Source organism: Crinia signifera, chromosome 3, assembly GCF_055691185.1.
Source record: "Crinia signifera chromosome 3, ASM5569118v1, whole genome shotgun sequence".
NCBI lineage: Eukaryota > Metazoa > Chordata > Amphibia > Anura > Myobatrachidae > Crinia > Crinia signifera.
Genome location: NC_139219.1, coordinates 118,749,561 through 118,776,358, shown reverse-complemented (window position 1 = coordinate 118,776,358; position 26,798 = coordinate 118,749,561). Strand labels below are relative to the sequence as shown.

Genomic DNA, 26,798 nt, shown 5'->3' with positions numbered 1-26,798 from the left:
TGGAGGAACCAATGTTGTGGTAGGTACATTGCAATCCACTAATCTATTAAAGATTTTAATATTCGGATTAAATGATTGAGGGTCGTAAGTACTCTTGCGTTTAAACAAAGCAATGGGTACAGTAGATGTTGTGACAGAATTTTTCAGCAAGTCGGAGCTTTCGTGACATTTTATATTTGTCTATGGACCACTGAAATGGGTCAAATTTTACAGTTGGCGTGAAAGGCAAACCCTTAGCTAAGAGGTCCATTTCAGGTTTAGACAGCTTACAGTATATGTTGAAAGGTTGATCACCGTGCTTTGGGGGCTTTCGCTCCCATCTTTTTTGTATCCTTTGAAGTGGCCCGGCCTAGGGTGGAGCAGCTTGCGCCTAAAGGGGATCCCGTTAATTGGGATCGTGTAAAGCGCGGGAGAGGAGGCCGATTATAGTTTGTCAACCTGATCAAATTCTGATGAGCACGCTGAAGTACCACTATCAGAGTATTGTGCTCGAGTGCTGTCTATAGGGTCTTTGTCAAATCTGGTTGTAGTATCGCCATCCAACCAACCATCTATACACTCTATGATCCTGGTAGTCACTTAAACTTTTTCTAACTTGTTACGTTTTAAACATAATTAAATCTTTACGATATTTATCGATCTGATTTTTAAGTTTTTCTAACCAGGGTTCTGAAGTGTCAGTTTGTAGGCAGATGTAGATCGCAGTGTTGCAAGGTCTGTTCTGATGTATTTAAGCTCGGTAAAATCCATCAGGGGAAGACACGTATGCTAGTTGCATGTCCAATGGTGACGACAGAGCATCTACCTGTGCTGCTCCCCAATATCGGTACCTTGAGAAAAATATCGGAACTTGATTGTTTCTTTAAGTGGCCATGAGGTCTACTTTGGGCATACCCCACCTTTCTGCCAACTTCATAAGCACCTGTCTGTTGAAGCCTCTGCTGAGTCGGTCTGCCCACAGGTTGTCCTTTCCGGCCAAGAATACTGCTCTGATGCTTGTGATGCACGGTTCTGCCCAACTGAACAACTTTGTTGACTCTTCCATTAGAGCCACACTTTGTTCCTCCTTGGCAGTTTATATAAGAAACGACTGAACGATTGTCCGACCGTATCACTACTTCTTTTCCGCACAATATTTGTTGGAAAATGTTGACATGCCAGCACCACTGCTGCCATTTCCCTTATGTTGGAATGTCTTCTGCTGAATTCCCCTGACCACTTGCCTTGAGCAGTTTGAGAGCCACACACCGCTCCCCATCCTGTGCTGCTTGCATCTGTGGTCACTTACTTGATCGCTTGGTGCAAAGGACCTGCCTTCCATGAGTCTTTTTCTGTATTGCCACCACACCAAGTCTCTTTTTGCCAGTTTTGAACACTATTTATTGTGACAAATTTTTGGAATTCCCATTCCACTGTACCAGGAAACACCTTTGAAGTTTCCTCGTATGGAACCAGGGGGTCGTGTCTAAGGCTGCTGCCATCAGCCCCAGCATTTTCATGCAATCGTCTGATGACACTGTAGTTTTCCGGGATATTGCCCTCGCTTCCTGAACTATCTTCAGCCTCATTTCGTTGGTAAGTTTTAACTTCATATTCTGAGAGTCTATTATGCACCCCAGATATTTTATCTGTCTTGTCGGAGTCAAATGACTTTTGGTGGTGTTGACCAGCCAGCCTTGATGTCTGAGACAGTCTATCACTCTGTCCGTATGTCTTTTGATCTGCTCCTCTGTCTGCTACTACCAGGAGGTCGTCTAAATAGGCCTAGATAGCAATGCCCTCTTCTCTTAATTTTGCTATTACTATAATGAGAACTTTGGAAAAAGTCCTTGGAGAGGTGCCGAATGGCAGAGCTACGAATTGATAATCTTTCCCTGCCACAGAAAAACGAAGGAACCTTTGGTGACCTGAAAAAATTGGGACATGCAGATAGGCATCTTTTAAATCTATGGATGTCATCCATGCCGCTTTTTTATGTTTGGCAATATAACTTATGGACTCCATCTTGAACGGCCTTACATGAATGAATCTGTTCAGGCGTCTCAAATCCAAGATGGTCCGAAAGCCCCCCGAGGCTTTCCTCACCACGAAGAACCTCGAGTACCACCCATTTCTTTCTGCTCTTCTGGTACTCTTACCACCACTCCTTGTTCCAACATTAATTGTAGGCTTGTCAACAAGGCCGCTCTCTCCTCCTTGTTGACCGGAACCGGTGATTGTGAAAAGAAACTTCCTGGTACTTTTGAAAACTCCATTTTGTAGCCAGATTTTAGTACTTCCAGCACCCATCTGTCATGGATGCCTCCTAGATTTGATGAAATTTTAGTAGTCTGGCTCCTACCCGCACTATCTTGGTGTCAATGTTGCTCTTTTTTAGACGGGAATCTCCCGTCACGGCCTCTTTGGCCACGAAAAGTTCCTCTATTCTGCCTCCTTCTATAGCCTCTACCTGGCCTATAAGAAGCTGAATCCCTGAACTCCTGGGACTGTCTGAATGGCTTTGCCGGAGGCAATTTCTTTGTTGCCTTGTCTTGAGGTAGCCACACCGAGTTACCCCCTGAAATTTTTGAAAATTATTTAATCCAGGTGTTTGCCGAAAAGATAATTTCCCTCAAACGGTAAGGACAATAACTTATTTTTTGATTGCACATCCGCAGCCCAAGGTTTTAACCACAGTGCTCTCCGTGTTACTGCAGCTACTGCCCCTGCTCTAGCTGTTAACTTTACTGAGTCCACCGAGGCCTCACACAAATTCAACTACTAATTGCAGATTCTGGATTGTTTTTAACAACTCGGACCTTCTTATGCCGTCCAAGACATCGGCTTCCAGTTGGTTACACCACCCTCTTAATACTCGTGATTTAACCGCCATAGCGGCTGCTGGCTTCATCGCCGCCCACAGGGTAAGATGTTGTTTCCTGAGCCCCAACTCTACCCGTCTGTCCATGGGGTCTTTGAACACATTTGCCTCTTCTAGTGGCAATGTGGTCTTCCTGGAGATGCGGGCAATAGCCGCATCTACCTTGGGAAGCTCATCCCACGAAGAAGCCCGAGTCGTATCAAACGGGTACATTTTATTCACTTTTGTAGGGACTGCAATTTTCCTATCAGGGTGCTTCCACTCCCCCTGTATCATTTCTTTCAGTGATTCGGACAGAGGAAAATTTTTAACTTTCTTTTTCTTGTCCTTGAACAGGAGCTCTAGCAGAGCTAAATCATCCTGTTTATCTTCTATATTCAGTGATTTATGAATTAATTCAAGCAGGTTTTCCACCATCACAGGATTATAACCTGTATCCGCTTTATCTGCTGCTTCCTCCTCATCTGGGTCTTGAAGCTCCCCAGATGGGCCAGCCACTGACCCTGGGTCAGAACCATCAGAGTCCTCAGACAATACTGCCCGACTCCTCTTTAAACTTAATTTAGCCAAGTCATCTTTGGTCACAAAAGTGCCTGCTAGTGCGGTTTTTAACATGTCCACCATACTGGCCATTTGGACCATAGGTATCTGCTGTGGCATTTTGCAACTATCACAGAGGCTGCCAGCATGTTTCTCTAGTAACTTTATCACATCCTATGCATTTAGGCACATGAATCCTTTTATGCTTGCTCTGCTCCTTCTCTCTGCTAGTTTCAGACCTAAGTGAAACACATAACTTAATCACTCACTACTCTAGCAAACAAAAAAATTATTTCTTCCACAAAAAAAAAAGCTCCAAGGCTTACCCTGACTTTTTGGACTGCTGTTTTTCTTCCATGGTACCAGCGGGCGTCCCAGGGGATATGGTAGGCTCCAGTCGTCCTGCTTGTTGATTAGGCTCCAGCTTCTTGCCCTTCTAGACTGCTCATGCAGCGGCACCCTTGCGCACCATATGCTTGTTTAAACAGCTCCCGCTTGCTCTCACGTGGCACGAAGTATCACGCTACAGCTGTACACTCAGTGTACACCCGGCATCTTATGCCGGAACTCCCCCCCCCCCCCCCTACTCCCTCCGGACTCTGGTTATACGGCAGCAGCCTTAATTTAACGCAACCGAGACTGACTGACTATCTCAGAATCAATAAATTAATAAATACTACATGGTTCTCCTAATATAAATTAATAAATACTACATGGTTCTCCTAATATACTCTTATTTATACTCCTGTGCGTATACTTACTTCGTTTTATATATTCTATTATACTATATTATTATTATCTTTTATTAACCTTACCACTGATTATTTTTAAACTAGTAAATATGTGAAATAATAAAAAATTCTCTTCCATATACCTCTACCTAAACTCTTATGTATACATTTATTTATTTTATTTCACGACATTTTTTGTATTGAATTTGTCCTATATCTCGAATTATGAATGGCTTATGTATCTAAATATGAGCACAAAGATATATATAAAAACGAAAGATACCTGTATTAGCCTAGAATTCTCATCACAAATTATCATAGCCTTTCTCTCTCTTCTATAACGCTTTATGTATTAGCAGAGAACATATCACCGTGATTGAATGTAATTAATCTATTAACTCTATAACTTGCGATCTATATATTTATCAATGAATTTTGTCTATATTTGATTTATGTAAGAAATATTAATGTGTTATATCGGAACAATACTGGACACACTTCTTTTACGTAGATTTATATGTTATCTAACTATATAGAATTAATTGACCACTAATCAAATAGAATCAAGCCCTATAAATACTCAAAGGTGGGAGACCAGAAATTGTCTTGAGAAAGTCTCTAGTGGTCAGAGACGAAACGCGTTGATGTCATATCCGCCTTGGCTGACTTCCGGAAATTTATCTCACTGCTGTGACGCCGCGCTCCTGCACTCGGAGCTACTCGTACTGCACGTTACTATTTCCAAGAGCACAGATTGTGCATCTCGCTGGTAACCCTGCTATATTGGGATTGGACAGACTCCCAAACCGGAGGATACTACTATTTGCCACCCCCAGGTAGAGCCGTGGAAACATCAGGCTCCACGCCTACCTCAAAATTGCTACAAGGAGGAGAGGGTGAGATACAATGTTGCCACTAATAACTAAGGATACACATATATGCCTGAACTTTATGCGTTTACCATCTACTCGCTTACTGGCTTTCATGTGCTTCCACTAATCCCTTCAATATCATCTGTCTGTCAAATCATCCTACCAGCACAAGGAATTAACTCCTAACTCATTCTATTAAATCCGGAAATCGCCATACTATTATCAGCCTTTGATTATTATAATCTACCAACGCCACCTTGCTTGCTAATTTATTCTAATATAATTTATTGTGTATTATGCTTTGTATGTATGTCTATTTTATTTTATATAAAGTTTAACTGTTTAAGTGTGTCCAGTACTCTTTTTGCTCTGCAAAATTCACACATATTTTATTATCCACTGAGCAGCGCAAAGTGTTTTTTCCAACCATCTTATGCCGGTACTTGCGTCTGCGGCGGAAGTTGTAATTCGCGTCATGATCCAGCGCCTGCTGGTGATGTCCGCCTCCTCTCCCATACAGATGAACGGAGGCCAGAACACGCGCCGCACCACGTGCCTGAGGACGCCGCCGCTCAAGCCACTCAGGGTGGCATGCAGCACCCGGGTATTAACCCGTGGAAGGCCGGCTCCCACCTTCCCTTCCGACTGACTTGTTACATAACGCCAGCAGGGATCCTTCACGGGGTAAGCCATCCATACTGCCCATTTGAAAAAAAAAAAAAAGACAGACCAAGGGGAGGAGTGGTCCTTACATAGGGGATGTGTCTTTCCTTTCCCTTTAAGAGTACTGCCCAGTGGGGGAGGAACCCAGTGTGTGACTGGCATGGGAGGAGGTAGAGGAAATTTAAAATGTCACGAAAGCTCAGACTTGCAGAAAAATTCTGTGACTCAACATCTACTGTACCCATTACTTCGTTTAACGCAAGAGTACTTACGACCCTCAATCATTTAATCCGAGTATTAAAATCTTTAATAGATTAGTGGATTGCAATGTACCCAACACCACAGCTCACCCACTGCCTAGTAGGCACAATTTATCTCATGCAGAAAGATCCGCCTTACGATCACTTAAAAGTAATGAACAGGTTACTATAAGGCCGGCAGATAAAGGTGGAGCTGTGGTGGTCCTCAACCCTGTTGACTACCACACTGAGGCAATGTGCCAATTAAGTGATGCCAATACGACCCTACTGTCACCTTCCAATCCCGGGTCAAAACCTTACCGTCTGAGGCCCTCATCAAACAGTGGATTAATCAAGATTTGTTTAATTATCTAGTGACAGACTTTCCGATCTGTCCAATCTTGTATTTAACTCCTAAAATACACAAGACCCTAGACCAGGGCTGGGCAACACCGGCCCTCCAGATGTTGATGAACTACACATCCCAGCATGCCTTGCATCAGTTTCAGCATGGCCACATAGCAAAACTAATGCAAAGCATCCTGGGATGTGTAGTTCATTAACATGTGGAGGGCCGGTGTTACCCAGCCCTGCCCTAGACAAACCACCTGGCAGACCCATATCATCTGCCAGGGGATCGTTATTTTCTAACATTGCCATTTATCTAGACAGTTTCCTGCAGCCACTTGTGCAGAAAACCAGAAGTTACCTCAAAGATACTGCAGATTTTATTGCCAAAACTACCGTACAATAATCAACACCTTTTGGTGACTATGGACGTTACGTCCTTATATACAGTCATCCCTCATGATTTGGGCCTACAGACAACCAAGGATGCACTCTTGAGCAACAATCAGACTACCCCACTTGTTGATTTCCTGATTGCACTGCTGGAGCTTACACGAACGTGTAATTATTTTCGATATGCAGACCGCTATTACCTCCAGACTGCGGGTACTGCTATGGATAGTAACATCGCACCCTCAGACGCGAACCTGGTTATGGACGCGTATGAGAGGACCCACATACACCCGCAGTTTGGAAGTAGACTGTAATTTAGCATTTTATCATCGATTTATAGAGGACTTCTTCCTAATATGGAACATCATTCAGGAGTCCCTGCAAGAGAGGTTTCGACATCTAAACATACTTGATTTGCCAATCAGATTTACAATCAAAATTCAAACTAAAATCGATTGAATTCTTAGATGTCACTGTATTTGCTGCCGATGGTGGTTATGGCCATAGTTTATACCGCAAACCCACTGATCGAAATACACTCTTGAGATCAGAGAGTTTTCACCCAGTGGGGCTGAAATACAATTTGCCCATATCACAATTCTTGCGAGTATTGCGCAACAATTCCGATGCCGACACCGCAGAATTACAGTTGCAAGAAATGGTCCAGCGCTTTCGCCATAGAGGTTATTGCAATCCAACCATCACCAGCTGCCTAGGTAAGGCAAGAAAAATATACAACACTGGAAATCAAAGGCGAAAACAGCAAGTGAGTGACCCGTTTGTGATTACAACCACTTACAATACAGCCAGTCATCTACTGCAGAAAAACATCAGGCAGCATTGGCACATTTTATCCACCGACTTCCAAATACCCTCATCAGCTACAATAGAGGATGTAACCTTAAAGACCACCTAATGCGACCAGAACTGACACCAACTGACATCAAAAAGTCATGGCTGGCTACCCCAGCCATGCACGGGGTGCAGAAGCATGAATACTGGTCCCACTTTTCATCATCCTTACACGGGGAGGAAGATAGAGATTCGACATCGATTGTCATGTAATCTATACACTGAGCTGTCCATGTTCTATGACATATGTCGGCAAAACTACTTGCTCATTCAGACAATGAATGGCCAATCACCGGTCTTTCACCTCAACTGCCCTCCAAACAGGAATAACAGACAAACCGGTGGCCAGACATTTTCTGACAGAAAACCCATCCCCTGTCCTCACTCCGATGTATGATTATCGACAGGATCCCACCACCAACTCGAAATGCTTCTAAAACGAGAGGCAATGTGGATTCACAAACTGGACACCATTTGGCCACGTGGCCTGAATGACTCTCCATTATAATAGCTTTTTGGATGATTAAGATACTAAAAACCATGTCAGTAGCCTCTGGACCTATAATCACCTACTTACTTAGGTATACGTCTTTGCGGAGTAACCTATGGCCCAATGTAATTTATGCAGGGCGCATATATATGAATTTGCCTTTAATTTGAAATAACCTTATGGCCCATCTAGCTATATATGTCTTTCTTATTTATTTTGTTAGTTAAGTTTCCTTTTTTCACATTTTTTCTTTGAGTGAGAGATATCATTATATTATTATTCTCACATTTATATATCACCTATATTTCTTATACTGTGCAATCAGGTCACATTGTCAATATGTAACCCGGCAAGCTCCCCCATTAATATTCTACCTTATACCACTGTATAACATTATTTAAAAGTCACCGCTCTGCAGCCAATCAACGGCTGAAAACTCATTTATTATAAACCAATCACGCAATTTGCATTCCATACTGCGCTTTACGCTCCGGACAGACCCTTTCGTGTCTGGGCAGTTGAATGCTGAGAGCTGCTAAATGTATCAGTCTGTTGTATAACTGTGTGAGCCATGTGACGCTATAATTGTCTAGATAAAAGCGCACAGTATGGTATCTATTGTGACAATACCATATGGGAATTAGCTTCCGGGTCAATGGGGAGCATAAATATAGAAGCAATAGCAAACCTCATTACTCTTGACAAAGGTCCTAGAGGTGGACCGAAACGTCGACCACACAATTGTCTGCCACACTGCTTGATTAAACATATTTTAAGCTGCAAGATATATATAGTGTTACAACATTATGGTTGTATCACATGCTTTAAAATATGATCAGGTGCTCTGGTTAAAAAAAATAATAATAATAATTCTAGCAGGTGTACAAACATACCCACACTACATAGACTTACCAATGTGAGCTCTATCAGAGATCGTAAGCCTTTTTTCCCACCCAGCCAAACCTAAATAAGAACAAATGTGTTAATATAAGAAAGAAAGGAGTGGAAAGAACACAAACATCAGTGTAAGAACAGAAGAGTTTACTTGCCTTTTCCTTTTTTCAAGTTTTTCTCAGCTTCTTCAAATAATCCAGGAAGATGAATTACAACTCCATTTCCTATACAATATGAACAGGCAAATAAACTTGGTTAAGCATTGTTTTAACATAACTTACTGTAGGTAGGTCCTTAATATATCGTTTCGATTAACTACTGTATGTGCTTTGTAGGATATTCATGCCACTTCCTCTACATCAGTTTTACCAAGCTGTAATAAATTACCACCCACAAATTTTGTCTCAATGGATTTCCTTACCACTACTGATGCCTAGAGTGATGTTTGTTTCTTATGGCAAGGATGGCTAATTTTTGGCGAGGAAAAGCTATTCTCACCGTATTCAACATTTAGGAGTAATCCTCTATCCCCTTAAATGGCAAGGTTCACCGCAAACGCAGCTATACCGCTGCATTTTGTTGCAAAACCTGCCGTCTTGATGGCCACACTCTAAGTTTCAACCTTGCTAAAAAGAACCAACGGGGTGGAAACTGTGACTGAGGGCATACAATAATCTGATGGTGAGCTATTGGCACTGCTCCAGTCAGGGGCTCGCAGACGGCTTTGAATACACCCCAGTGTGTGTGTCTCACAAACTAGACTATTATAGTAATTTTGTACACGAGATTTGTTATCCACATATGTATATTATTTTACTATACTTTATAGGTTAATACGTCATACTATTTGTGCAGTTCTATAATAAAAATATATTGAGACCGAACACTAGGGGCCAGATGTATCAAGTGATAAAATAGAGAGTGATAAACAGCCAGCAAATCAGCTCCTACCTGCCATGCCACAAGCTGGGTTTGAAAAATAACAGGTAGGAGCTGATTGGCTGCTTGTATATCACTGTCCACTTCATCACTTTTTGAAGCAGGATACATCTGGCCCTAGATGCTGTATCTTAAATAGTGTAAAGCAGGCATGTCCAACGTTGGCCCTCCAGATGTTGTGAAACTACGCATCCCAGCATGCTTTGCAATAGTTTTAGCATTCTCTAATGCTAAAACTATTATGTGTGAGATCAATGTATTTCTGGTATTGTGTGTAAAAACAGGCCTGCTATTATTATGTGGGAGATCAGAACATGTCTTGTATTATGTGTGTAAACTATTGGTGACCCAGGGAGTGTAACCATCTGTATAGTTCTCGAGTTAGGATGTCAGATAAGATCTGAGACCCCTCATAAACCATGGTCCAGAAGAGGTCAGAGATGGTCTCCTTCCTTCAGATCTCTGATCAGTGAAGCCTGTCTGCTATGCATCTCTCTTGATAAGGAAGTAGTATCAATCACTTTGAAAACAGCAGGCGAATTCTGCATGTACTGTAGAAGATACATTACCAGGGACATTCCCTAGTTCCAGCAAGGAACAGGTCAAATCCCAAGGGTGGCAGGGATGAGGGAGCCTGTAAGTATAACTGTCCCTTGTCAATAAGTCAGTGTCACTTCTTGGGGGAACAGCAACTTGCTAGAGGCAACCCGTTTGATTTCATGTGGAGACCCCCCCACTACAGAATGAGTACTTGGGTGTAAGATACCGTTCTGTAATTTTTTTAAATTCCCTTTTATTTCTGAATTGCATTTCTCTTGTGTGTACTTTTAAAATCATTGTAATATCTTGTAACCCTTTTTATCCCTTAAAGCTCTGTAGTATTTCTAGGAATAAATAATACATATTCCCAGTTCTGATTTAGTGATTATTAGGACCTCCATGAGGCACAGGGACCCTGTAGTCTGACAGTAGTCTTTGGTCTGCGGGCAGATCTCCGGTGGCTAACCATGCTGCCTGGACTGTCCAGCTCCCCGAAGGCTAACACAGATTTAGGGACATTATCTAAGCAATCTCACTAGATCGCTTAAAAAATGTCCCTTACAGTGCTCCATGCTGGATATTAATCGGTCAGGGCCAGTGTTCTCTCCAGAGAACACTGGCCCTGAAAGTTCGTTCAGCACACAGCGCTGACATCGCCATGTGCTGAGTGATTTTGCCAAGCATATCTCAGAAGGCTCAGAAAATCTTTACATGTGTAGGCCCTTTTACAATGTTAGGATCTGACAAGCAGATGTTACATATGCACGGAATGTAGCGTTTAGTAACAAATGTTGCTGAATTGCCATTGTACACATACACACAGGGCGATTTCAGCTTCGCATATGTACTAAGCAATGTAGTGTCAGCTATTTTCCTTTTTCAAAGTGATTAGGTCTGAAAAACCCCCAATGTTTTATTTCTGTGTGCTTGGTTGAAAGTTCACTACAACCCATATAAAATACTCGTCCTTAAAAACCATTGTTACAGTAGGTCACAATTACTTTCCATTTGCCCTTCAGTTACATATATATAACAAATTCTGTAGCAAAATACTAAATATCATCAACTAATACAAAAAAAAAAAAAATTAAATGGAAGTAGTGCATGTTATGCATTTTTACACTAGTGCACTTACCTATGAAAGCTATAACTTTGGGATTTATGATTCCACTTGGCAAAAGGTGAAAGTCATATTCCACAGAGTCCACTACAACCGTGTGACCTGCATTGTTTCCTCCCTGCGGTGGTAGAGAAAAAAAATAAAATAAAAGTGGAACATTTGCAATTGCTCTATAGCACTGCCCTGTCAGGTTCAAGAACAGACTACAATGTTTAAACCTCCTATTCTTAAGGTACATAGAAACTGGTTTTGCCCATGAGCGATGCTAATAAAATAGCTGCCCGATAAATAGCTTAGTGTGTACTTATTTCCATATTAGGAGACTCAGACTATGGAAAGTGGCCCACTCTGCCTATAATACAGGCTGAGTAATATGCCAATACACACTAGGAGATTGAGCTAAAAAAAAAATAAAGGGGGGGGGGGGGGGAGCTACTTTGTGCTCAAAATCACCTACTTTGTATGGGCCTTTAGATTATTATAGGACCTTTAAGATAGCATCTTAAAGGTCCATACACACTGGGCAACTATGCCCAGCGTGTATGGATAGCGATGTCAATCATCGCTGCGGGGAAAGCCGCTCAATGCATACACACTGAGCGACTTTTCCCCCTGCCTGGCGCAGAGCTATGCAAAGCTGTCCCCAATGCCTGGTATAACCAGCAGATGAGCGGCTTCCCTGGTGATGATGGAGCGTGCAGCAGTGCTCACCGCTCATTGCTGGGGCATACACACTGGGCGGCTTTGAGCTTAACGCTGCTCAAACAGGCTGTTTTGAGCGGCTTTCAGCTCAAAGTCGCCCAGTGTGTATGGGCCTTTACACTTGCAATATAGGTTTTTGAATACATATATATGTGCACCGAATTAAGGGGATTCTTCACCGTTAGAGCAGTGACATTCTGGAACTCCTTACCAGTGGGGGCGGTTACAACAACTTCAATTGGATACATTTTTGGCCACTTAAGGTCCATACACACTGGGCAATATTACCCAGCGTGTATGGGGCCCGATTACAATGTAAGCCTTACACCCCACCGCTCATCTGCAGGTAATACACTAGTGTGTAAAGGGCTTAAGGGAATCATAGATATTACTTACTCAAGTCAGAAGACACAAGTTAAATAGGTTGAACTAGATAGACGAACGTTTTTTTCAGCCATAATTACTATGTGACTATGTAAGTACCTTCACTTTAAAATGAACCACTTAAGTGGTGTAGCCAGAAATTTTCTGGGCTCAGCTGCGCTGCCACAGCGGACTGTCCCGAAAATATCTGAGCATACCACCAATATGAAGTGGTGCCTGCAGCTGTGCACCATTGGCGCATCACCTGTCCGGGCACCCCCCACTTCCTTTCCCCTCCCCAGCGATCGTACACCAGAGCTCCCCTTCCGCCATTAGTTGCAGGGAGCAGGCTCGGGAACATTTAGCACTGCTCTGGGCAAATGGAGGGGGGGGGGGTGGCCACGAACATTCCGGAGCCTGCCTGCCAGCGCACTACATTTTTAGATTGAGAATAAGCAGGTTACAGGAGCCCTCCTAAGTGATCTCCAGTGGAGGGGAGAGACAAAGGACTTGGCTAATGGGAGAGGGGGAAGGCTGCCATGTTAATTGACTGCAGGATTTGCTGGGTCAAGTTAGCCAGTGAACAGATGGACCAGGGGGATTTGTGCCCTGCTTGCGATGCTGTTCCCAGTGGGGCTCAAGTTCAGAGGGCAGCAGTCAGAACTTGTGTGGGCGGCTGCCCTAGGCAGGTCTATGGCTGACCTGGTACAGGCACTTAATAGGCAGAGGGATGATCTTTCTAGCTCCCATAGATTGTGGTCTTCCTCTCAGTATTTACGTGAGCTCCCCTCCACCTTTTCAGGGAGATCCTTCCTTGTTGCAGGTTATGCAGCACACAGCACAGGGTGTGCATAAAATGAGTGTGTTAATGGAACAGTTTATTCCTTTGGTTACCTCTACCAGACACCCCTTATCTGATCCATCGCTCCTTAATCTTGATTCAGAAGAGCAGAGTGAAGGTGTTGCAGAAACTGTGTGGGTACAGTAGGAAGTTGTGTTTAAAAGGCAATGCAAGTCTGCAGTCACCTTTCCTACTGAAAAGAGCATGTCAGATATTCTGGGGGTGGCGTGGAAAACGCCAGATAAAAAGGTTGTTATGCCCAAGAGATTTGATGCTTTATACCCCATGCCGGAGGATCACAAAGTTATGGGAAAGGGTGCCTTTGGTAGATGCACCTGTGGTCTGTCTGTACAGGGAGGTGCAGCCTTTAAGGATTCAGATGAATCCTTAAAGGCTGAACCTGGAAGGTTGCCTTACGGTCATTTTTGAAGGGGTGGGGTTTACCCTGCGTCCTATTATGGCATCAGCCTAGGTCCCTAGGGCCATTAAGGTAACATCAGACACATCTGATGTTGATCCTGAGCTTTCTTCTTTGGCGGAGAAGTTGAAATGTGCAACAGAATATGTGTGTGAAGCTGCCCAGGAAGGGATCACAATGGCATCCAAGGCGTCGGCCATTTCTGTCATGGCTAGGCAAGCCCTCTGGATCAAAGCCTGGGAGGCGGATAGTGATTCCAAGAAATCAATTGAGGCTTTGGTGTTTAAAGGTGAGGTCCTTTTTAACGCTGAATTGGAGGCTTTAATTAAGCAGGCCACGGGGGGGGGGGGGGGGAGAGAGTTCCCCCCCTGGGCCATCTTGTAAGCAGGGCAGTCCCCACTTGGTGCGTTTCGCCCTTCCTTTTTCTCCTTTCAGGGCAATGTGTCTGGCAGGGGGAAGTTCCCTGCAAATAGAGGAAAGTTTTCCAAGCCCCATTTCAGTGCTTTCGACAAGAAGCATTCCACCAAGCTTACTCAGCATGACAGGGTGCGGACTCCCCATTCTTGGAGCAGTGGGGGGGGGGGGGGTCTCCTCCTGCAGTTTCAGGTTTCTTCACCCCTTTGCCTTGGGAGTCGCGGAAGAGAGGGGCTCTGTTGGGGGCAGTGACCTCTCCCATTCACAATCTTCTGCACGCCCGCAAAAGACTTCGGTGGGCGGGCCCGCCCACATTTGTGTCATAGGCGGGCAGACACGCCTATATTCGTGACTTCGCCTGGTGGGCCTGCCCCCATTTGTGAAGTCAGCGAGCAGGCGGTCCTGCCCCGCAGTTCAGTGCCCCATTTTCCTCCAGCACCCTGCGCTCCTGGGATGCTGGACGGAACACTACCAACTATTGGTGGACTATAGCAAAAAGGACTAGGATGAGGCTGACAAAGCGGGTGAAGAGCAAGATACAAAATTTGAGGACCATCTTCAAAAAGGAAAATAATAGAGTTAAGTATTCACAGCATTCCGGTGTAGGAACAATTCAAGTCTACAAAACATCCTTATGGTACTACGAACTTCACCTATTCAAGAAGCAGTGACCTTAGTTTATAGGTGCCATACCCTCTGGGGCAGATGGCAGAGGCTAATCGGGAGAATCCTGAAAGTGTGGATTCAGTAAGTAACTAAATATTTTTCACATACTATGTTCTTCAAGTAACAAAGTATATTACATGTGCTTAATTCTAATTGTAAATGGAGTCAGCGGGTGTTCCAGAAGCCGTACCACAGAGTGAGCAGAAACAGTCAACTCCCCAGAACCAGAAAAGAGTTGCAGAATCAAGTCTGATAACTGGGACACCTTCGTTGTCAGAGCGAATTTAGAGGAACGCAGAGGAAATACTTCAAAAGCCCCATGACAAATATTCAATTTTTGGAATGCATGTGGCTGCTGAAGTGCACAAAATGTCTCAGGATGGACTTGGGGGCGGGCAGGTGGAGGTGTGGCCGGATTTACGGGCGGGCAGAGGGGTGGACAGACGTGCATCTTCTTCCTGCTGTCTCAGTGTTGATATGGAGCAGGGTGAGGCAGCAGGGCGGTCTGCGGGCTGAAAGTGGATAATCCTTCAGCCCAAGCTGCATATACGCAGCAATGATGGATGAAAAAAAATATATCACTAGACATGCTGGTAAAACCAGCCTCACTAGTGATGATGCAAGAAGTTACCACAGTGCACATAATCTAGTGTTCCCGCTAGGCTGTTTTAGCGGGGCGCTGCGCCCTGCCCCTCCAGCAGCGCTCCGCTAAAAGAGCCTGCTGCCTGACTAATGTTGTGCCCGGGGAAGCTCCAGGCACCGCAATCTCTGCGGCGCTAGGCTTCCCCGGCAGCTCACGGACTTCGGCGGGGCCAGACGGAGGAAGCCCGGGCATGCCTCCTCTGGTGACGCGGCGGCCCAGGCACGCCTCCTCTGGTAACGCGGCAGCCCGGGACCGCCTACAACGATGACGTTGGCGGGCCCGGTCTGCCCCCATCCCGTACAGCGGCGCCCTGCCCCCAAAAATTCCTAGGGGGAACACTATAATTATTACTAATGTGGCCTGACAGGCTTAGAGCCTGCAGGCTGGTTAGGCAGCGATCTCCTCATGGCAATGCGGCGGCAGCTCTCCGCCTCCACAGTCAGTGCAATACAGGGGGGGGGGGGGGGGAGTAAACGAGAAAAAAAAGAACGGAAAAGTGTGCGCGGTTATAAGGAGGTGGAGCATCGGACTCCCTCTACTCCTTCCATTCCCGGGAACAAGAGAAGGTCTTGACGGCGCTGAACTTGTGTGTCCCACAAAATATGTGTTTCTCGTGATATGGAGTAAAAATATATATAAAAAACTGTTAGAATTTCTAGAAACAAAGGAAAAAGTGTTTTGCAGAAAAAACACTTAGTGGGGGGGATTCTTTCACAAACTCACTGATAAGGGGTGTAGTACAGGTGTATAAAGGTATCTTTTTATAGGTCCACCCGTGTAGATGATGATAGATGAAAATACCAATATGGTTGAATGGTGTCCAAAAGTGCGTACCGTACTCACTGTATAGACAGGAGCTTGACGCCTATAACGGTTTCTTTTGCTGACACAAAATATTGTGAGATATCCAATTACCAAAATAGGTGCCTACCATACTCACTGAGCGTGTAGGTGGGATAAACACATAGTGTTTTCTTTAAATAAGGCCTGGTCCCTCAGACTCTCATCAACCTCATACCAGAGGTGTATATGCAAAGAGAGGAGGAGGAGGACCGGTCTCAGTAAAAGATTTTATTATTGGTACAACTGAAATGTGGCCAATTGGCCAATAGCCACAAAGAGATAGTCCAATAAACAAAGTAAAACAAAGATAAAAGCACTCACTTTTCTGCCAACATGTTTTGGTGGTCACAGCAGCCTTTTTCAAGGTAGAGAGTGAGTGAACTGGCAGTGATTAAATAGCAATAAGGAGGAAACACTTCTGGGTTAATATGATTAAAGAAAAAAGTCTTAAAAGGGTTATAGTAAGCTTAATTATAGGTGCTACAGTAGCGCCCAAGCTGAAGAAACCAGCTTCAAAATGCCTTGTACTTTACAAGCGTGTAATCAGGAGTTTGCCGCAGTGGAACGCATAGTAGCGCGTCCCTTCTGCGTTGTGGAACGCATACTCGGAAGTGTCGTATTAGACACATCTCTGCTAGTCGGGTCATTAGTTGAATGCACTGCATCGGACTTCCGGGCTGTCAAACGCACAGCCGGAAGTTGGATGACACTCAAAGGGCAAAAGCAAGGATTATACTCACGATAATACCTTTTCTTCGGAATACTTCATGGCAGCCATTACATTAGGTTCATCCCTCTCTCCTCTCCAATTAGACAGGTAGTTTTTTTCCCCCAGGATCCAGCCCCTCCTCTTCCACTCTATATAACCCAGCACCTCCCTGCTAACCATAGTCTTTGACTGTCTCCGTCCCGATCCTAGGGAAAAAACACAAACAGGGAGGGCAGAAAATTTTTGGGCTGCCATGAAGTATTCCGAAGAAAAGGTATTATCGTGAGTATAATCCTTGCTTTCTCTTTCATACTTCATGGCAGCCATTACATTGGGATGTACCAAAGCAGTAGGGTGGGCTTATACTATAACTCAAGCCAAAACTTGTTTAAGAATCTCGCTTCCGAAATTAGGAATTGAGACATCCAACGCATAATGCCTGGAGAAGGTATGTAACGAAGACCAAGTGGCTGCTTGACAAATCTCCTAGGCTGAAACTTTGGCCTCTCGCCCATGAAACCGCCATTGCCCTTGTTGAGTGAGCCTTAATGCTTTCTGGTACCACACGACCCACTTTCTTATAGGTAAATGCAATTACTTCTCTCAGCCACCTTGAAATTGATTGCTTCGATGGAGCTAATCCTTTCTTCGCCCTCTGGGGAATCACGAACAATGCTTCTGACTTCCTGAACCCAGCCGTTCTGTGCAGATCTATCTTGATAGCCCTCAAGACATCTAACGTATGTAATTTTTCCTCTTTTTTCGTCAGAGGATTTTGGAAAAAACAAGGCAAAATAATCTCTTGACTCAAATTAAATGAGGAAATGTAGGAAGGATGGTCTGGTCCTCAGTACCACCCGATCTGGAAAAATTTTCAAATACTGTTCTTTAATACACAGTGCATGAATTTCACCCACTCTTTGCTGACGTTATCGCTACCAAAAACAACATTTTCCACGTCAGGAATTTCAAATTAACTCTGTCCAATGGCTCAAACGGAGCCTCCATAAGTCCATTTAGAACTAAATTAAGATCCCACTGGGGGACTATTGACCTAACTCTAGGCCGAATCTTCTTAATAGCTTGACAAAATCTCCTTATCAAACTATGCTCTGCAAGTTTCTTGTCTAGTAGCACACTCAACGCAGAGATCTGAACCTTGAGTGTCGCAACCGAAAGCCCTTTATTAAGACCATCAAAGAGAAACTGTAAAACTTGGGGTATACTTGCTTTAGGGAAATCTAATTTGCCTTCCGACCGTCTCGCAAATACTACTCCTTTTACTCCTAAAAACTGAAGATTTTGCGTTGGTCTTAAACAGCTTTTCTCCCAGTTTACTAGCCACCCGTGTTCTTGAAGAAACTGAATGGTGTAATCTCTTGCTGCCATCACCTCTTCCTCTGATTGTGCCACAATCAAAAGATTGTCGAGATATGCCCATATCATGCTCTTCTTTTTTCTAAGCTCTTCTATCAATACCACTAACACCTTGGTAAAGACTTGAGGCGATGAGGTGAGGCCGAAGGGCAGACAAGTGAATTGGTAATGACCGTGATCCACGCAGAATCTTAGATATTTTCTGTCGTCTGGAAAAATGGGAATATGGAAATAGGCGTCTCTTAAGTCGATGGAGACCATATAGTCGTTCTTTCTTATACCCATCAGAATAGACCTTGTGGTCTCCATATGACATTTTCTCTTTTTCATGCGCAAATTTAACCTTCTTAAATCTAATATAGTTCTGTTACCTCCAGAACTTTTGCTGACAATGAACAGACGGGAATAAAAACCGGACCCTCTCTCTCCGTCTGGCACCTTCACCACTGCTCCCGAGGTGATGAGCCCTTTTAAACTTAAAGTTAGAGCTCCCCTTTCTAACTTCGAAACTGGGAGCTCTGAAACACAAAACTTTGCTACTCTTGGTTTTGACATGAATTCTAGATGATAGCCAGTCTTGACCACCTCCAGAACCCATCTGTCTCGAACGGTCTGTTCCCAGATGTGAGCAAACACCAATAGCCTTCCTGCTACCGGAACTTGCTCCACCATGGGACCACCGTCACTGTTTCTGCACGGCTCCAGAATTTTCACCTTTTTTCTTAATGTATTGGTGAAAAAACGCCCTGGATGTCCCTTGAGTGTATCTGTCTCGGACCGACCTACCCGGTCTGTATGACCTGGCTTGTCTATAGGCTTGTCTTGTAGAAAAGGAGGAAAACCGCCCTCTTCTGTCTTGTGGTAATCTTACCGATTTACCGCCTGACATCCTTTGAATCATCTGATCCAAGCGACTGCCGAAAAGAAAGGCACCTTCATAAGGCAGCGTTGCCAGTTTGTTTTTTGAATGGGAATCTGCCGCCCATGATTTAAGCCATAAGGCCCTACGAGCCACAACCCCTGAGGATAGAGACTTTGCCGCAAAATCTAAACTATCTAAAGAGGCTTCACACATAGTCCACCGCAAGCTGTATCTGGGTTAGACTCTTGCTGATTTGATCACGGGAGACTTTCTTGCAGATCTTCTTGCAAGGCCGAACACCAGATCCTGAGTGCCCGGGAGAGTGAGGCCATGGCTACTCCCGATTTTAGCGAGACCGAGGAGGAAATATGCAACCTCTTCAACGCACTTTCCATCCTTTTATCCATCGCGTCCTTAAGTGATGCCCCATCCTCAAGCGGAATAGTAGTACGGGTAGTCACTTCCGACACCGCTGCATCAACTTTAGGAATGTTACACCATTTAATAAATTCTTCGTCTTCAATAGGAAACATTTTCTGTATTCTCTTTATTGAGCCTACTCTTTTATCCACACTAAGCCATTCCTTAGTTAAAATGTCTTTCACAATTTTATGCACCGGGAAGGACCTTCCCTTTTTTGATCTGTCTTCAAAAAAAAAAGCATCAAATTCAGACTTCACGGGTTGCTTATAATTGAGCGTTCTATAAAGGTTCTTCAGAACTGCCTCCACTAGATCTACGTTAAACAGGCGTTCATCCTCCAGCACTTCGCCTGACTCTGCTGACGATCTGCCAGACATATCCTTATCCATATAATCATGCATAGATTCATCACCATCATCTCTATCAAGACTAGTCTGTGACCTGGATCTCTTATTCCCAGTATATTCATCCTTAGAAACAAAATTCTTTTTCATCCAATCTCTCAATTCTGATAACTGTGCTGATATATTCATTCTAACATCCTTCTTTGTTAAACAGTCTAAACAAAGTACTGTCTCTCCAACAAAGGTTTTATCACAGCCTGGACAGACTTTTAGTATCCGCCGGAAGTGATGCCAGCGTACTCGCCGCGAGCAGAGCACCGGAGCCGCCGGGGAGCACGTTTGCCGGAATGGCGCCGAGGACCACAGGTAACAATACTACTCACCCTGCCTAGGACGTCATAGGGAGGTGGGGGGGGGGGAGAATCGCCGCAGGCTCCAAGTCCTTGCCACCGGCCCCGGACACACATATAGGCTTAAGGCACCGCCAGCCTGACCACCCAGGCCCCCGGCAGCATAACCAGCCTACCGGGCATTTTTTGAAAAATAAAGAAATAAAACTAACTACCTGTCACAGACAGGAGACAGGAAAAAGACTATGGTTAGCAGGGAGGTGCTGGGTTATATAGAGAGGAAGAGGAGGGGCTGGATCCTGGGGGAAAAAACTACCTGTCTAATTGGAGAGGAGAGAGGGATGAACCCAATGTAATGGCTGCCATGAAGTATGAAGGAGAAAAATAGTAATTCTATAGGGCTCCATAGAGCACAGAAAAAAATAGCGATTTGTCATTGTAGGACAGGATATCCATATATACATGGAGATCAGCCTCACAGTATTAAAACCCTATACATATTTGTACCTCATAAAAACAAGGGGATGTGTTTACTCCATTTACATAATAAATACAATTGCATTTGAGAATATAAAGATACAAAAGTACAAAAATATGAAAACAACATTTTACATGATAAATACAATTGCATTTGATAGTATAAAAATACAAAAGTACAAAAATACAAAAACAAGAACGTACATTAGAAAAATATAAAAATATATTTTAAAATATTTTAAAATATTTACAGAAACCACTTCAATTCAAAATCGTGGTTTAAGCCATCAGGAGATAGAGTGGACAGATTAAAAATCCATCGCATCTCCGTTTGGGCGAGGCTAACATCTCTATTATTATATCGCCAGTTGGTTTTAACCGTCTCCAGCCCCCAGAAGCCTGTAATATACTTGGTGGAGCTGTTATGTATTTCTAAAAAATGTACAGAGAAAGTATGTTCTTTAAAGGATTTTCTTAAAATCTGCATATGCACCTTACTATATCCCTTTTAAGACGTTTTTCTTTAATCATATTAACCCGGAAGTGTTTCCTCCATATTGCTATTTAATCACTGCCAGTTCACTCACTCTACCTTGAAAAAGGTGGCTGTGACCGCAAAAACATGTTGGCAGAAAAGGGAGTGCTTTTATCTTTATCGGTTTGTGGCTATTGGCCACATTTCAGTTGTACCAATAATAAAATCTTTTACTGAGACCGGTCCTCCTCCTCCTCCTCCTCCCCTCTTTGCATATACACCTCTGGTATGAGGTTGATGAGAATCTGAGGGACCAGGCCTTATTTAAAGAAAACACTATGTGTTTATCCCAGCTACACACTCAGTGAGTATGGTAGGCACCTATTTTGGTAATTGGATCTCACAATATTTTGTGTCAGCAAAAGAAACAGTTATAGGCGTCAAGCTCCTTGCTATACAGTGAGTACGGTACACACTTTTGGACACCATTCAACCATATTGGTATTTTCATCTATCATCATCTGCATGGGTGGACCTATAAAGATACCTTTATACACCTGTACTACACCCCTTATCAGTGAGTTTGGGTACGAATCCCCCCACTAAGTGTTTTCCGCAAAACACTTTTTCCTTTGTTTCTAGAAATTCTTACAGTTTCACATATATTTTTCCTCCATATCACGAGAAAGCAGCGAATTATACTCACCGATAATTCCATTTCTTCATAGAGATCCCATGGCAGCCATAACACTGGGATATCCTCCCTCTCCTCTAGTTTGGACAGGATGTTTTTCTAGGGACCGCCCACCTGGTGGTATATAACCTCACTCCTCCCCTTCCTCCTTGTCTTTTGAGTGTCTCCGTATTTATATCCCTGGAAAAACACTACAAGGGGAGGGCATTCTGATGGCTGCCATGGGATCTCTAAGAAGAAATGGAATTATCGGTGAGTATAATTCGCTGCTTTCTTCTACGATCCCCATGGCAGCCATAACACTGGGACATACCCAAGCAGAATACAGGGTGGGAAACCATAAATGCAATATGATTTACTTAGCAAGTGACCTTGCAAGACAGGACCCCCAAGAGGTCGGTAGCAACATTTAAAGCATAATGTTTAGAGAACGTATGAATAGATGACCAAGGTGTTGCTTCACAAATGTCCTTTCTGGAAACCTGAGTCTTCCTAGGCCATGAAGTCTCCACAGCTCTGGTTGAGTGTTTGATTAACACCTGAACCTCTCAAACCTATTTTTTTTTATATGAATATAATCAGGTCTCTAATCCATATAGAGATGGGCTGAATTGTGGGAACACAAGCTTCTTATTTTCTTCTATGATCACAAATAAATGTTTTGATGATCTTATGTCATTCTGTTTAAGTAAATGCCAATACTTCTGACTAGGTCTGGTGTATACCAGTCTTCATCTCTCTTGTTCTTAGGTTCATGATGAAAAGCCAGTAGTACAATATCCTGATTCAGATGGAACCAGTAATCACCTAGGGTAGAAATATTAGCATGCGTCCTAGGTACAACTTTATCCAGCAAAAGGTTTAGGTATGGTTCTTAAATCCACAAGCCTATAAATCACATACTCCAATCGAAGACATAATTGCTACTAAAAACACAATCTTCCAAGTCAAGAATTTGAGAGGATTTTCTAGTAATGGTTCAACGAGTTGTTTCATTAATGCATACGACCTAATTCAAGTCCCAAGGAACCACTAAGGATTTGATGGGCAGACATTATTTTAATGGTGTAGCAGAATTTCTTAATTACAATACCATCTGCCAATCTCCTATCTAGGAGTACACTTAGGCCACTATCTGTCCTCTATGGGTGAAAGTTAGGCCTGGAAAGAAACCATTACGCAGGAATTGTAGGACTTGCGCCATCGCAGAGTTCCTTATAATAGGTGTGCGAAAAAACTTCCTTTCTTGTAATAGAATCTGGGTTACTTGCTCTGACAAAAACTTCTGTCTTAACAGGTTCCATTCAAATCACCAATCCTCCAAGCATAATCGTGCTGGATCTAGATGGTATATCTGACCCTGATGTAGAAGGTCTGGCATAATTGGTAATGTCCAGGGTACCTGCATTGCCTTTTTTTAAGGCTGTTGTGAACCACATTCTCCTTGGCCAAAATGGGGAGGACTGCTATATCCTCCCCCTGATCCTATTGGCTTTAGGATGCGACTGAGGGAAAAAGGAGGTAACATATCCTAGGTGACAATTCAACCGAATTAGAAAAGGTCGGTACTTGTGTATTATAGCGGCGCCCCCGATGTACATCGCACGATGAACGCATCCCGCATCGCATGCCATGTACCGGATGGCATGCGATGCGATTTTGACCCCCTATGCGATTAAAAATCGTATAAGCACCCTAATGGGTGCTTACAATGTTAAATGCACCCCCACACTATAAGCGTGAACCCGAAGCATGGCGAGCGCAGCGAGCCCGCGAGGGGCGGCGGTACGCGTCCTACAACCTTTTCATACCCCCACTATCCACGTCGGCGTGGAGTTGAGAATAGAATAGTGTGGCGAGCCCGAAGCGTGGTGAGCGCAGCGAGGGGACGCGGATACCTTCACAGGTAAACGCGTCCCTTCGCGGGCTTCACAGGTATCCGCGTCCGCTCGCCACGCTTCGGGCTCGCCACACTATTCTATTCTCAACTCCACGCCGACGTGGATAGTGGGGGTATGAAAAGGTCGTAGGACGCGTACCGCTGCGCTCGCCACGCTTCGGGTTCACGTTTATAGTGAGGTGGTGGCGTGGGGGTGCATTTAACATTGTAAGCGCCCTAATGGGTGCTTAAATTGTATAAGCACCCATTAGGGTGCTTATACAATGTTTAATCGCATCGCATAGTATGGCATTGTATGCCATGTACAATGGCATACAATTTGAAAATTGTATGCCATCGCACACTATCCAAGGAAATCGCATACCATCGCATGAGTTATGGCATGCGATGCGATGGGCGCCGCCAAAATACACACGTACCAAGGTGTCTACTGCATTTGTTCTGGAAAGATAGAATCTGTAATAGAATGCGTCTGCTTCTTGTTGACATGAGTTGCCATCGCTGCCAAAATTATGAACCACAGGAAAACTGTTGCTCAATTCCCAAAAAGGATTTTGCTTCTGCTGATGTATTTGCCAATGTATTTTCTCATCCGGCCTTTGATGGTTCATATATGCTTATGACCGTAACATTGGCTGAAAAGACTAATGCTGGGTACACACCAAAACGATTTGGATTGGATGCAAATCGGATCGTACGATTTGCATACGATTTGCATATGATCCGATCCCCTCTGTATTCAGATGAATGGATCTTTTACAGATCCTACCTGCAGAAGGTAGGATCGGATTAGGATCCAATTCAGATCCAACCAAACGATTTTGACCAAATCTGCATCCAAACGATTTTGACCAAATCTGCATCCAGTCTGAATTGGATCCAGATTGATGGTATTGTGCCAAAATCGTTTTGGTGTGTACCCAGCATAAGATAAGCATTGATCTATTCTTTGAAGTAATATTTTGCCTCTCTTAAGTTTGACGACATCAGACTTTCTTTAAAAGACCAGTTTACTCATCCTGTGGGATGTATAATGTGCGCTCCCCAGCCAGATGAACTTGTGTCTGTTGTCAGTATAAAAAACCAAGGTTGATCTGGATATAAAGCTGTTTGCCAAGTTTGTTTGCTCACAAGATTAGAGATGCTTTACCTTTGTACAGTTACTTCATATTTTTAAAGGAGCACACTAGATGGCCCAGTGGTTCTTATCTGCCGTCAAATTTTAGGTTTCTAGTTTCTGGACAACAGTTACTTCTTATATATGGAAAAATACTCCAACTTCTTATCTTCATCCTTCCTAGGAGTTTGATACCAAGATTTAAAGAAGATCATCAGCCCCTGTGTTCGACTCTGGGTCCTTGAACTTCTTTCTTTTGAAAAAGAGTACTTTTCTTCGTGTCTACATGTATACCCAAAAATTGACTGTCCTGAGTTGGATGCAACTGCCTTTCCTCACAATTTATGATCCAACCATGATGCTGCAGGAACTTTATTACATAATTTCTTACTTCTGAACTGGCTGTAACCAGAACATTGTTTAAATATGGCCAATCTGAATACACTGCTCTCCCAGATGTGTGATCAAGGTAATTAGACCCCTTGTAAATATTCTTGGCAATGTAGCTAGGCAGGTAAATAGGAAGCATCAGTCCTGTATACAGAATTGTAGGAACTTCTTGTCTTCTTGACTGACTGGTATATAATACAGTACAGTATATGTTTTTCAGACTGAAATTTTCTTACCCTGACAGGTACAGGAGGATTGAGAGTTATCTTGGATAAAGCTCCCAAATACATTATCTTCCCTAAAGACGGGTTGGAGTAAAGGCCTTTCTTTCTCTGGGTAACGATTCTATTCACTTGATATTCACTTCCCGGCAGTCTGGACTCAAAATAAAATAAAAAATTTCCCTTTGGATACTGTAGAAATGATATGTTGTAGTCTTGTTGAATTACACCAATGACCCAATTGTCATGAATAGACATTTTACACTTTTCTACAAAAGTCAGAACCCAGACTCCTACTAGAATAGAGCTGTTAACATTATCTGGGTTCTTCGTATATGACTGCCAAAAGGAATGTTGTGATGTTCCAAAGATCCTCTTCCGCTCTCTTGTCAGCCTAGTCTATAGCTCTTGACAGCCTTAAACTGTTGTCTGGATGATTTAGGTAGAGGAATCTATTCAGTCTTTCTGGGGTAGTCTGACAGACTGTCCCGTAAGCTTAAGAATCCCAGCATCCTGCTAAGTAGCAGAGAATCTTCCGAGAGTAAAAGTAGCCAGTCTGCTTTTTTTTTTTGGTACTTATGTAATATCTGGACTCCCGTTTTTCTTATGAGACCGCGTCCGCTCACCACACTTCAGGCACGGTGGCTCCCCACACTATATAATATCAACTGCATGCGTAGTTGGATAGTAGTGGTATGAAAAAATGGGGTGCATTTAACATGGGAGTCCAGATAATACATAAGTACCTTTTTTTTTTTTTTTTAAATGTGCATCTGCACATCACATAAGTAACCTCAATACTCTTCTTGCAGTAACTCCAGCAGCCATGGACCAAGCTGAGAACAAGATTACATCCAGAGAGGCTTTACATAGAAATTATGCAGAGAGCGGTTGAATTTATAATAAATTTTTTTTTTTTTAATCCTATAATCAGTATGCACATGATAGAGTGAATCTTACTAAACACTATATTGGGTACTTGTTTCCTAGCACGGCCACAATCGCATTGATCTTGTGCCCTTAATAGTGGTATGCGATGGCCCCCGACGCGATGGACCCGATTTCCCATTGAAAAGTAAAAAAAAAAA

At 43.5% G+C, this 26,798-nt stretch overlaps 1 protein-coding gene across 1 annotated transcript in view; it reads right to left on the bottom strand.

The window, feature by feature from the left end:
• Positions 1-26,798, bottom strand: part of LOC146063734 (adenylosuccinate synthetase isozyme 2) — a 257,360-nt gene that overhangs the window by 187,551 nt on the left and 43,011 nt on the right. Inside the window, exons 2-4 of the mRNA XM_083176422.1 lie at positions 11,497-11,599; positions 9,038-9,106; positions 8,901-8,951 (exon numbers count right to left, since the gene is read on the bottom strand). Of these exons, the coding sequence (XP_083032548.1) occupies positions 8,901-8,951; positions 9,038-9,106; positions 11,497-11,599 (223 nt within the window). The remainder of the gene's footprint in view (positions 1-8,900; positions 8,952-9,037; positions 9,107-11,496; positions 11,600-26,798) is intronic.